At 41.9% G+C, this 13,169-nt stretch overlaps 1 protein-coding gene across 2 annotated transcripts in view; it reads left to right on the plus strand.

Annotated features, from left to right (window-relative positions):
• The first annotated feature begins 8,488 nt into the window (after positions 1-8,488).
• Positions 8,489-13,169, plus strand: part of HHAT (hedgehog acyltransferase) — a 145,365-nt gene continuing 140,684 nt past the window's right edge. Inside the window, exons 1-4 of one of the 2 annotated variants that reach the window (XM_052681515.1) lie at positions 8,489-8,656; positions 9,536-9,685; positions 10,483-10,550; positions 12,967-13,080. In XM_052681515.1, coding sequence (XP_052537475.1) covers positions 9,562-9,685; positions 10,483-10,550; positions 12,967-13,080 — 306 coding nt within the window. In that variant the 5' untranslated portion in view covers positions 8,489-8,656; positions 9,536-9,561. Of the gene's footprint in view, positions 8,657-9,535; positions 9,686-10,482; positions 10,551-12,926; positions 13,081-13,169 lie in introns of those variants that run through there. The other variant, XM_052681523.1, reaches the window with a different exon arrangement.

A 13,169-nucleotide genomic window follows, 5' to 3' on the forward strand; every position in this document is an offset into this window, starting at 1 on the left:
TGCTGCTGGCTCCTGCACCGTCTTGGACTGCAGGGCTTCCCAGCAGCACCTTCCACTCTTGGCCTCAGAGATTTTCTCTGTGAGCACTTGTTCTGGATCTGTGCACTGTGGGCCCGTCATTCCCATTTGTGGGTTGTTCTGTGTACAAGTAGAGTTTTCTTATCCATTGCTTGTCGAGCTGACTTAGTCTAAGTTTCCAATCCAACTACTTCCAACTACTGTCTGGAAAGTGAAGGAGACTATGCTGCTTTGTTTCTCTGGTTCCGACAGTAGAACAGCTACATAGACAATACATACTGTCAGCCAGCTTGGAACAGTGTTAGAAAAGAGCTGTGTTGCCCTGGGAAAGCGGCTTTACCTGTCCTAAGTTTTAAAAGTATGCTGCATCTATTCTGTGTGCTACTAACAAAGATAAAATAAAATAAAATAAAATAAAATAAAATAAAATAAAATAAAATAAAGTAAAATAAAATAAAATAAAATAAAGTAAAATAAAATAAAATAAAATGCTGTGGGCCATACCAGTGAAATATCTATCCCACAGCTAAGTCCACATGTTTTATTTTATTTTTCTAACAGACATGGTTTTCAAGCATGATGAACAGAGAACAGTGTCCTGTTTGTGTGGGTGTGTGTACTGTCAAGCGAGTAAGGTTTAAGTGACTGCAGATTTTTGAACGGGGTTCAAAAAAGGTCATTTGGAAATGGACAACTTTTGCTCTTCCACAGTTTGTGACTAGCTGTCTGAGATTCACAGAGGATGCTGGAAGAAGTAAACAAGATTTGCTGGTTTCTTCCTTAGGAAGAACAATACCAAGAAAAACAGCAGAAAATGATCAAGATTTGTACTGTGTGCACTTAAGCTGCTCTTAACAATTATTTTCTTCATTCCTTTCTTCCACTCGAAGCCTCAAAAGTGACTAGTTCTAATGAAAAAGAAAAGACAGTGATGTTACACAGTAGTGGAAAACAAACCAATTTGTTGAAAATTACTGTTGAAAAGTATTCTTCGCTAATAGGTCACATTTATTCTCTTGAAACATTGTGCAAATTTTTAAATTCTTCTGGGGCTGTACTGAATGTTTTTCATCTTAACAACAATGTTTTGAGGAATCACAGATAGCAGGCATCTCAAAAGGGGAACATAAGTGCCCTCCTGAAGCAGTCTTTACCATAATATCATAGTTCTCTACCTATTTTCTCCCCTTTTCTGAAAATACCCCCCAAAATTATGTGCTTTCAAGCTATAATAACAGCAATTTCTTCATTTATGCCCTTAAAGAAGGTAGATACCTAACTTACAGTTGTTTCATCTGCCTCTCCTGTTGATTCCCTGGTTTCAGAAAATGTCCATAAATGAGAGCAGCTATTAATGTGAAGAATACTGATGCATTATTGTAACATATTTATTCCTGTAAACATTCATTAGTCAAAAAGCAACACTTTTCTCAAAGCACATTTTTAAAACCCAATTATCCAAATAGACTGCTCCAAGATCAGTCATTGCCCAGGCATTAATAACCTAGCAGATGAAGGATTGTTGGCTGTGGTGAGAAAGTCATTCTCATAGCTCCTCTCAGTTCAGGAAAGAAAATGCCCTGAAGGATGACAAAGCTGGACTGGTACTGGCAGTAGTTTCTCCTCAGAGGGGAAGCGTGAAGAATTGTTCTGAGCACAAGACTAATCCTGAAACTCTGGGTCCCACTCTGACTATGACTCTCTTCAAGCCTTTGGGTCAATCAGTTGATCTCTTCACCTCATTTTCTTATAAATCTGTAAAATAGAGGTAACATTACTTCGTTTTGCTGTGTAATTTGATGGGATGATGGAAAATTAATGCTTGCTTGGAAAACCCTTTGACGATAAATAGTGCATTTCAAGGGGGAGCGTTAATGCAAACAGCTCACAAGAATGGTGTTCTGCATTCTGTTACAAAGTAATCGGGACAGATTAAGTGCTTAAGTCATACCACAGGACCTACAGCTGTGTTTTGGGAGCTACTCACCCTGGTGTTTCCTTAGAAAAAGCTACAGAAAGTGGAAACCAGAAATGCTCCCTACTGTTTCCTTGTGGTAAGGATGTTGCAAATGAAAAAGAAAAGAGATATTATTCAGAATGTTTTACTCAAAGTGGCCTCGGAGTACTTCACTGAAAACAATCAAGTCAGTGAGGAGTGACGGGGGCATGTGGTGGCTCATAACACAGGGCAGGGGCAGTTGTGGAATTCATGCGCCATTTGTGTGGCAAAGATGCATTATATTAGGGCCAAAAAGGACTGTATGATGCTATACTGAGCATCTGGGACATGAGAAAAAGGACTGTTCTGGGTCTCTGTCTCCTATAAAACAACGTCTGCATTTTGCATTAAATTGACTCAACTGTTTAAGCCACTGTTCAGAAATGGTGACTCTGGGCAGGCTAGACTCATGATGATCCCTCTTGCAGAGCTTACAATCCTCTGAGTGGGCTGATCCTAATTTTCAATGTCAAAGGAGGAAAATGCCCTTCCCATTTGGCACTACGAGCATCTCAACTCAGACGGAAGTTTGGAAGCTTATGGTAGTCCATGGGAGGTATGAGTCTTGTGACCTGTTACAAACCTACAGTAGTCAATGAAAACACTGAAAGCTGTACTTGGTCCTCATGTAGCAGTTCAGTGTATCTGCAAATCATGTTGCAGTTATAAGCCACAGTTGGCAGTGACCCATTTTTTTTGTTGTACACAATGTTACTCAGTCGATTTGTGCTAGTCGCAGAGCAAAATTTTGGCATTTCAAATAGCTGTAAATATTTATGAGTTCAATGCAATTTTGCTTAATATTTTAGCACCATTATATGGAGAGATTATCTGCAAAGGGTGAGATGTTGCTGGCATTTTGCACAAGCACCAAGAGAGCTTTTGAATCTTTTCCTATTGAAAAGCATCATCTCCACAACAATCTAAAAAATGCTTCAAGTATGACAAAGTACTTCTTATCATTTATATACATTTATAGCCTGTTACATAAACACCTAAGAAAAATAGAAGATGTTTATCTATCTTCTTCCCAAAGTCAATTTTGTGTGAGTTGGAAGCTTTTTCTATATTACTATCCTCTCTTCAAGGAAGGGTAAAAGGTAAAGTGGAGATAAATTATCAGGCAATGAATACACACAGCAAGAAAGCTGCTCAGATAAAACATAAAAAAACTTCTGTTAGAGGAAGGCTCCTCCTGTCGAGCAATATGTTTACTTAATCCTTAAAATGTCATTCATATACTCAGATAGGAAAGTAACCGTTCGTTTTTTATTTACAATGTGATTTGGAGGTAGATGCAGACAGTGCATATGCAAAGAGGGAACAGGACCCCACAGCCAAAGGAGCATAGCAGGTAGCCAAGAAGTGTGCGTGGAGTTTCCAGCACCTTGCTGGTTCTGTCTGGATAGCTGGCTGCTGGACAGGGCTGCATTGGCTCCATTTGTGGTGATGTGAAAGTCAGTTCCACCAAGCCTTCTCAGTTTCATAGACCTTAAAGAGACAAAGGAAAAACACTCTGCCAAATAGAAACAAAAATAGTCAACCTGGAATGGTACTTATGCCCACTCTTCTGCAAGGCTATGGCAAACAACAGGAAGTAAGGGATGAATCAGTAAAATACGGATGGTTGCGGTGAATGAAATGATCCTTTCCTGGCTATTCATGTGAAGAAGAGATGTGAGGAGATAGAGTTTAGAAAATTTCCTCAGTAGGCAGGGAGGGAGAGTTTTCTGTCTGGATATTCTGGGATGGTTATATAGTAGCCTGAGATGTGTTTTTATTTATTTCTTTATTTTGCTGCATTTATTCTCCTAAACTAATTAAAAAGGCAGTGTTTTCAGGAATAGTGCTATGGATTAAATATAGATGTGTACAGATATGAGTAACTTCCTATGTCTCTGAAAAATCTGTGTATAAACGCAGTAGATTAGAATTAGATTTGCATCTGATTTACAGTCTTTGTAAATCTAAACATGCAACACTATAAGGATAAGTTCACATTTGGTCAGCTACTTGAGGTCAAGTGAGAATCTGGTCATCGTTTGTAGTAACTTAAATTACAATTGAGTAAAATGTCTTTGATGTGGCCTTTTTTCCTGAATTTTGTTCTACTGTGTTTTAAAAACAGTAAGAATCTGAAGAGTCCTTTCTACCAATGGATTATCCACCTCCTCACCACGGATCATGGGAGGTTTCAATCTGATCCCATAATCTGACACATAAAGCCAGACAGCATTTAAAGAATATTATGCTGAAAACCAAACCAAAGCAAAACACAGCTTCGTGTTTAATTACTGAATATTTATGTAAGTGGGCAAGCTGTGCAGGCACTGCTAACTTAGACTTAAGCATGATCAAGGTAGCACAGCTGAACCTCATTCCAGCTACAGTAACTGTACTGAAGTGGTCCCCACATACATGGTTAGTAGGACTCAACTTCCAGTTCTGCTTTCAATGGAGGCAAAACTGGATAATGAGTAAAGAAATCCCTTAAAAGGCTCTGACCAGGAGCTATGGTTTTCTGGGAATTATTTAAGCAGCACATGTAACATATTTAAGAAGACGTCTCTGAGATGTTCAGCATGAATCCAATGGTGAACTGCTTAGTTACAATATTGTATTAATTTACTATAGTTTTACATAAGTAATTTTATGAATCCCCAGTTAGAAGTACAATGGTAATTTTCCAGCCATAGAGCATGAAACAAGTTCTTGAAGATGCAAGGGATTCATTAAAAAGAAACCAAGAAAATGATTCTTCTGTGTGCATGGAAATACTGACTAGACAATTGCAAAGATCTCTTTATATACACTGTCTGTGTATATATATGGATAAAAGTGATGGAAAAATAAAAATGTCTTTGCATTTCACAGACTGCCTGTTTGGGAGCAGAGAGTCAGAGAATAGAGAAACCTGTAAAGATGGGAGTATCTGCAAGACTGACCAACATAGTGTAACACTGGCTTTTCATTCAGACATGCAGAACAAGACAAAAAATGATAATCTTGAAAGTTTTCACCCTAGAATTCATAACTCTATGCCTGAGACCTCTGGAGGGAGAGTTCACATAAATCCCAGTTGTATCATATTTAGTTTTGCTATTGGAAAACTCACTTCACTCTCTCTGCAAATACCACAGCTTTTATATTTCTAACTTTCCTAATTTTTAATATTGCTGTTGTGCTACATGGATATTTCTTGTCACAGTTGTTATTCTTTTAAACATAGATGGCTAATCCTTCTGTATGCCGCTGAGATTTTAATATGCAGGTTCTTAGTAGATGCTGCTTGTGTCTCATCATTCAGATGTTGTACCCATGGGGCATTGCCATATGATTTACAGGGAATAAATGAGAACAAGAAGCTCAGCTCAAGGCTGTGATAAATGAACCTATAAGAGTAAGTTCTAGGGCATAGCTTGTAACTAACCCCCACTACCAGTACAAGCTGGGGGATGAAAGGATTGAACACAGCCCTGCCAAAAAGGACCTGGGGGTACTGGCAGATGGCAAGCTGGAGAAAAGCCAGCAGGATGCTCTCGCAGCCTAGACTAGCCGACCGGATCCTGGGCTGCACCAAAAGAACCCTCTGCTCTGGCTGGTGAGACCTCACCAGGAGTACTGTGTCCACACGTAGAGTCCTCAGTACAGGAGAGACATGGACCTGTTGGAGTGCATCCAAAGGAGGACCACAAAAATGATCCAAGGGATGTAATACCTCCCCTACAAGGATGGGCTGAGAGAACTGGGGCTGTTCAGAACAGAGAAGAGAAGGCTCCAGGGAGATCTGATAAACCAGTAGCTTTGGTTTCCATTGTCAACTGCAGAATGCCTGATTTCCCACCTCACTGTCTTATAGATCCCCACTCTGCCGCATGAAGAGCCCCTGGTGATTAGCAGCTCTGTAAAGAGCTCAACTCTGAAGAATTTGCACACAAAATCAATAGTAAGAGGCAGTATTAAGTTGATATAAGCAAGACCTTCTGGTTTCATTTCTAAGGCTCTCACTTTCTAGTTCATCAACTGCCTGTGCCTGTCTCAACAGCATATCTCAACAGCAGGATTCTGCCTTCATTCATGCTATCTTAAGCTGTGTAGATACGTAGTTCATGACAGTTGTGTTCAACAGCTTCATTCATTGAGATTTTTCTCACATTTTACTATGTAAAACCTCCTGAATAAATGTGGAAAGAAAAAAGTCTCATCCAAACTAGATGTCCAGACAGGAAAATCTTCCAGATGGGACCATTATTGGTATTTGTTGGTTTTCTTGCTCAATTAGCTTGGCAGTGAAATTTATGAAAGAAAAGTTACTTATGCAGTCACAGAATATGCATCAACTCCTGGATGTCACCACATCAATTAAAAAGATGTTATTGCCAGTGTAACCTGATTAAAAAGATGTAACTTGTCATACCTCTTCCTATTTTAAAACTGCAATGCTACTGCTGCACACATACAGTTTGTAATGCAGCCATCTAGAGGACATTTTTACTCATGCTGTTAAATAGAAATCGCAAGAGGTAGGAAAATACAATCTTTACTGACCCTTAGTGGCCAGAACTGCTACAGAACTGTGGGCATTTTTAGTGAATTCAACAGCTGTACTGTTCTGATGCTGTTATGAAGATGTTATATTCTGGGCAGAAAGGTATTGACTAATCCAGGAAGGGTTAACAGGGAAGTACTGTCAACAGAGACGAGGATCCAGGTGTCACAGAGGAGAATGTCAATCTATGCTAAGAATTTAGTTTTACAATAATTCAGTAGTAAAAGTGCAATATCTTGCATCCAGTGGCTATCGAAAATTGAAAATGAAAAATGAAGATGAGTCACTCTTTGGCAACAACAGTGAAAGAGAAATTGAAGGCATAAGACAAAAGGATTCTGAAATACAATGTGTTTCTGACCAAGAGAAATGGGATTCCTGGAAACACCAAGAGGCGTTATTTCTGGTTTGGATAGAAATTATTTTTAGTCTGGAGAAGAGGAGGCTCAGGGAAAGCCTTGTAACTCTCTACAACTACCTGAAGGGAGGTTGGGCAAGATGGGGGTTGGACTCTTTTCTCGTGGTACTCTCCAAAATTGTGTTTGGGTGCTGGAATGGACTGCCCAGGGAGGTGGTGGAGTCACTGTCCCTGAAGGTGTTCAAGAAATGTTTAGATGTTGTACTAAGGGATGTAGTTTAGTGGGGAAATACTGGTGATAGGCGGGTGGTTGGTCTGGATGACCCAATCTTGGTGATTCTATGATTCTGTGACTTAACACATTGTACTAGTGAGACTTCCTCTGGAATATTAGGCAGAAGCCTGGCTTTCAGGTATCAGTAAGCATGGATCTGAAGATGAAAAGAAGGCCACAGAGAACTGAAATCCTATTTTTTAAGAGGAATTTGAAGATCTCGCAAAGTGACATCCAAAAGGATATGAAATGTTCCCCCCCTATAAACACACTACAGATGTAAACAAGAGTGCGATAAGAGTCATGTGATGCAAAAATGGTTGGATATAAAGTGACAAAATATTTTAGGCAATTTTATAAGTAAATGTGGTCCAAGGTTCATTGAACATGTTTAAGGCACAAGGAGAAGGGAAATCCTCTCCAGCTGTTAAAATGCAGGCCGGTTCCATGATGTGGCTGCCAGCAGCACCACTCTCAGCCTCTTCCTGTCTTGGTGTGTTTCTCAGACCTGTTCATTTCTATAGTTATCACAATTACTGTAAAAACAGAAATTACCCGTACCACTGCATCAGTGTTTCTCTCACTCTAGTGGGGGGAAAAAGTACCTGTAAAGGCTGTTATAGACATCCTTTTGCAAAATGGTCTAATTTTGGATTTAATACAGTCCCTCATTTACAGTTTGCAGTTAATTTACCTGACATCTCCTGCAACAATTTTTCAGAGACATGTTGAAGAAAATGTCTCTATTTTCAGTCTTCCTTACAGCATTTTTTTTTTTTTTTCACTACCATCTCTGTGGTTTGTCCCAGCTCATATTAAATACTGAAAACAATATCCTCTTTCTAAGGCTCTTTTACACAAGTAATATTCTTTTTGTGATCCATCAGTCATATGATGATGGCACCTGCAGTCAGATCATGAGAGATGCTACAGAAACACAGACGAGAAAGCTAACTTATTACACAAATGGTTCATGCTTTATAAATAAGGATAAGAAAATGTGAAAGACATCGTGCAAGAGCCCTCAAGGAGCTATTATGGCCACGGTGGGCCTGCACTCACATCCGTAAGGCCACGTTGGCCAGGTCCAAACTGCAGCGTGACTGGGACACGAGGTCAGGGCCAGCCCAAGCACCAACTTGGCGATGAGTTTACGCTCGCAGATGGCACCTATCACAGAGAACACCGCTCCCCGTCCTGCAAACAGCGCCTCCCGCTACAGCCGGGAGTCCTGCAACACCCCAGCCGGGGCCACCAGGAGCCGGGGCCGGGGCGGGGCCGCTTCGCCGGAGCCGGAAGCACGGGGAGGACGGCGGGGGCCGCTTCGCCGCTGCGGGAGGGCTGCGGCGCCGCCCGGCGGTCGGGAGCGGGCGCACAGTGCCGGCGCTGCCCCGTTCTGCCCTCCCCGCGCCGCGGGCTGAGAGGCAGCCCCTCCCGGCCTCGGCGAGCCCTCAGCAGGTAGGGGCTGCGGGCTGCCCGCCTCCCGGTGCGGTCGGGCCCCGCTGGGGCTTCCACGGCGGTTCCGGGGCCGCCGGGCCAGGATGGCGGCGGTGTCGCTGCGGGCGGTGCCGAGCGCTGCCCGGTTGTGACCGCGGCTGCCCTCGCGTCCGGGCTGCGGAGCCCCGGTGCCCCTCATTGCCGTGTCTCACGGGGCCGGGAGGCTTCTCACGTAGTCTTGTGTGAACGGGGGACTACGTGTGGTGTGCACGTGGTTGCAGTGCGCATCTGGGGTGCAGCTGAGATACCACATTCCAAATGCCCATCTTTTGGTCGGTGGGAGGTGTGTTGCTCGTCTTAATGCCAAAAGCCAGCTGGCCCGGTTCTGTATGAAATAAATTGTGTTGGCTGCCTGTGTGCGTGCAATAATGTGTGCGCCACTGTTTCTTACTTTTCACCCTAGCTTTACCTGGTGCGTGCTCCAGTTCTGTGTATTTGGACCTGAAACACCAATGTTTAGTTACATGCAGAGCCAGAAGTTCTTATCCCTGTGCATTGCTGCACGGGGAAGTGGTGTTTCAGAGTCGTCCTTGGAGAACACCACATACCTAAACATGTTCTGACTTTTTTGTTGCAATTCTGAGTGTTTGTAACACAGCCCTGGCCCACAAAGCACAGCGCTGAGAGGGTGCTGCTGTTCTGGAGATGCATATGAGGGCTCCAGCATCACAAAGTGACTGCAGGCCAATCTGTTTTCCAGTAACTTTGTTTAGTATTGTGAAGGCTTTTAATGCTAAGCTGCATGGTACCATTTAGTGATGGTTGGACTAGATGATCTGAGTGGGCTTTTCCAACCTCAGTGGTGCTATGTTTCTGCTTTGTTTTCCTTGCCTTTTCCAGAGACCAGCTAGAGAGGTGCAGTCAGTATGAAGAACAGCAGAGCAGCTCCCAGACCAGTGATGCTGCCGGCATGGGAAATGTGTGCCTACCTGTTCCTTACCATTGGCTCTCATTTCTATTCTTTCTATGAAGTGTACCAGGTTTCTCAAAGTAAGTCTGTGATGCTGATGCACTCCCTTTTGTAGTGTTCCTAGCCTGTGGCTGAGCTGGATTTGTCTGCTACCTTAGTTTCTTCTTCACTCCTCTGTCAAACCTGTTAGAAGGAGATGGAGGTGAATGGGCCCCCTCGCAGCAGGAGTCCAGGAGCTGGGTGCTACTGACTCCTAAGGCATCTTTACTATACACCTTTTATTAGTCACCTTCATGTCCCATGTCTTTCTTTGCCGCTAGAGGGAGATATCAAACAGTCTTAAAAGATAAGAAATGGTGGTTATTATAGGTCCCATGTGTTAAATGGCTCAACCTCAGCTCTCTGTTGTATCTATTTAAAATTAAAGTAATTTTTCAGGCTAGAGGTGGGGAAGCTTGGGGGAATTTTATGCAGAAACGTATGAATACCTGATGGGCATGGGTGAGGGAAGAAGGAAAAAGAAAATTCTTTATGTAGTGCATCTTTCAGGGTTAATTCCTCCTGTTGTAGTGCACACCTGTGCCCAGTGGTCAAGGCTACTCTGCATTCATCATTGGAAGGTTCAGGATGCATACAGGCCAAAGCCCAGGATCTGGCTATGGAAAGGTCCTGTGTGCCTGCTGGGAAAGAGGAAAAATTGTAGGCTTCACATCTGCTGAATTCCTTGCATGCAGACATCTCCCCTTCCCGAGCTCCAAGTGTCCACAGCTGTAAAGAAGATGAGGGGAATTTGTTTTTATTTAGAAGCAGAGTGCCTCATTGCAGGACTGTTGCTTTTCTTAAAATGTAATTAATGAAGATTTATTCATCTTTGCAGAATACAAAGATGAAATTGACAGAAGCTTTGGACTGGAACAAGGGACTCTGTTCTGGGGCCTTAAGAAGGTAGGAATAATGTGTGTTACAGCACTTTGTATTTTGTTGATTCTCTGCAAGGATAGAAGCTTGCCATTCCTTGAAGTCCTCCTGCAGCAAGCAGTGTTCTGCTGAGAAGCAGTAAAAAAATCACCGTGCTTTTCCTTCTACTGGTCTTTTCTTTTCCTGTAATGGTGCTTTGTAAGGAGACTTTGGTTTTAAGTGTTTTAATGTCATCTCTGGCTTTTTTACTCTATTCTCTTACTCTACAGCCAGGCTCCCATAGACATCAGAGCCCAAACCTCTGTAAAGATATGAAGAACAAGAGGAAAGCATAGGCACTGTATATTATTATTATTTAATGTTCAAAACCCCAGACAAGTGCTTTCCGCATGAGGCAGTGTGCAGTACTTAATCCTTTTCTAATGCATGTTTCACTCTGTGCGGGATCAAGCAGGTTTAAGTTTTTGCTGAGGGGAATGGATTAGGGTAACGTAGGCACTGTTTCTTGTTTCCGGTGCATTTGCCTTTGTGTTCTATTCTAACCTGAACTACTTCGCAATAGCATGGAAATAGTGCTAACCAAAAAGCTACAGAAATGCCGTTTGCTCACCCGAGACACTGTTTTAGTTTCAGAAGGCCATAATAACTTGTCAGATTTTCATACTCATCATTAGGTGGCTTTGTGGTTGTTTTTTTTCTCATTTTTCTTGTGGTTGGTCTGAGTATTTCTCATTAGTAATGTCATTTAATAAGCTTCTGTGTGGCTGTTTGGCCTTCAAAGGTTTAATCTCCTTTTACGTTTCCTACAGCCTTTTTTTTCCCCTTTGTTCATGTCATTTGGTATTTGGCTATTAGGTGTTTGGGTATAACATCAGTGAACACTAGATTCACTGATGAATCTAGTGAATTCATCACTAGATTGATGTGATCTCATGACACTCATGATTGCGCTGTAGTTCAGCATAGAGGAGAAGAGAATGTTTGAAGAAACATGCTTCTATTTTTTAAGACAAAGCAAAACCCAAATAACACACCTTCCTTTTCAAAAAAATTCATCATGCAACTCATTTTGAAGGTGATTTAATCAAAGCCAAGAACACGTTTGTGTTTAGGCTCACTGTCACCAGTTGTATGGACCCCTTTCTGTGTCCTTTCAGGAAAATCACGAAATATTCTAGAAATGCAAAGTGTGTAAGATAGTGAATTTAATCCCAGACATGCAGATGATTGTGTGTTTAGAAGTCCTAACTTATAGCAGGGAACAGGGATTGCTAGCTGATCCCTTTTATCTCATTTAGAATGACATTTGCATCTGACCACGTTTCAGTCTGACCTGGCTCCACCTGGTTGCAATTAGGCTTTATTGAAATAGTGAGTTAAACTTCTCTTAGAGCAAGGTATTGTTTCATCCAAACTGTGTGTTTTTTCAAACCAGTGCAGGGTTGTTCCCCTTATTCCTAGAAAAGTCCAGAGAAGTCACAGCTTTGTTTCTCTTTCACCTTTTATCACCTGAGAGAGTACCTATTACCCTCCCTTACTTCTGCTGATAGAAATAGTAATTGATACTCTCCTGATCCATGCTATCCAGATTTGGCTGGTGGATCAGTACAGCTGTGTATGATCTGTCCACGCTTGTAACCAGGCATGGTTTCCTTGGTATTTGTGATTCTTGTTTTTACTTGGCAGCTGCTTTGTCTCATCTACTTTTCTTTGAGATGAGACATCTTAAAAGCAGCTGTGAGAGGTACGTAGACCACATGTTCTACTGCTTTGAGCATGTCTTGTTTTTATTGGTTTTATTAGATTTCAGGGAAATGCTGATGGTGCCCAGCACTCAGTTGTGCTCCTGATGATTTGCTAATGAGCCTGCAGCAGCATAAGGGTACTTTGGATTACTTCGTCCAGTGATCTGAAGCCTGCAGAGAAGTGGAACATGTAGCACCCCGTCATAGGAATGCGTAAAAGCTTATGTGCTTTGAAATGGACTCTGGCTCTGAGCCATACATACCCTTGTAGTCATCAGTGGCAGTATTTTCATGACATTCTGCACCTGTGTCCTCAGCAAGCTGCTGCTGGTGTCAGTTTTATGTGCAGGTGGGCAGGTGTCAGTTCTGTGTAGTGTGCTTCTTGTTCTGTGCTGATGGTGCCCCTCTGCTCTTCCATTTTTTTCTGTGGATTTTAGGCTACTGAAAGTCAAAGTGGCGTTGGAGCTCACTATATACTATATATATAGCATATATGTATATATATACTATATATATACTCTATATATATACTATATATATACTATATATATACTATAATCAGATTTTCTTGCCTAAGCAAAAATTCCTCAGATGCTGAATTCTGTGAAACTGGACAATGAACTTTGTATGTTACTGAGACATTTAATTGTACTTTCAGAACATGCTTTTATAGTTATGCGTATTTCCTTGATGCCCAGGATGCCTTGGATTTTGAGTGGAACTATTGGATTGAATGGGGAAGGGAATACATACTGTGGCTTCTGGCTGGGCATCTGCTGGTATCACAAACATGCAGGCTATTTGTGGACAAGGTATGCACGGGTTTACTTCACGGCAAATTTGTGTGTTCTAATTAGCTATGGGAATAGAAAGCTTTAATCAGCTATGGGAATGGAAGGGG

Source organism: Tympanuchus pallidicinctus, unplaced genomic scaffold, assembly GCF_026119805.1.
Source record: "Tympanuchus pallidicinctus isolate F22 unplaced genomic scaffold, pur_lepc_1.0 scaffold1, whole genome shotgun sequence".
NCBI classification, from domain to species: Eukaryota; Metazoa; Chordata; class Aves; order Galliformes; family Phasianidae; genus Tympanuchus; species Tympanuchus pallidicinctus.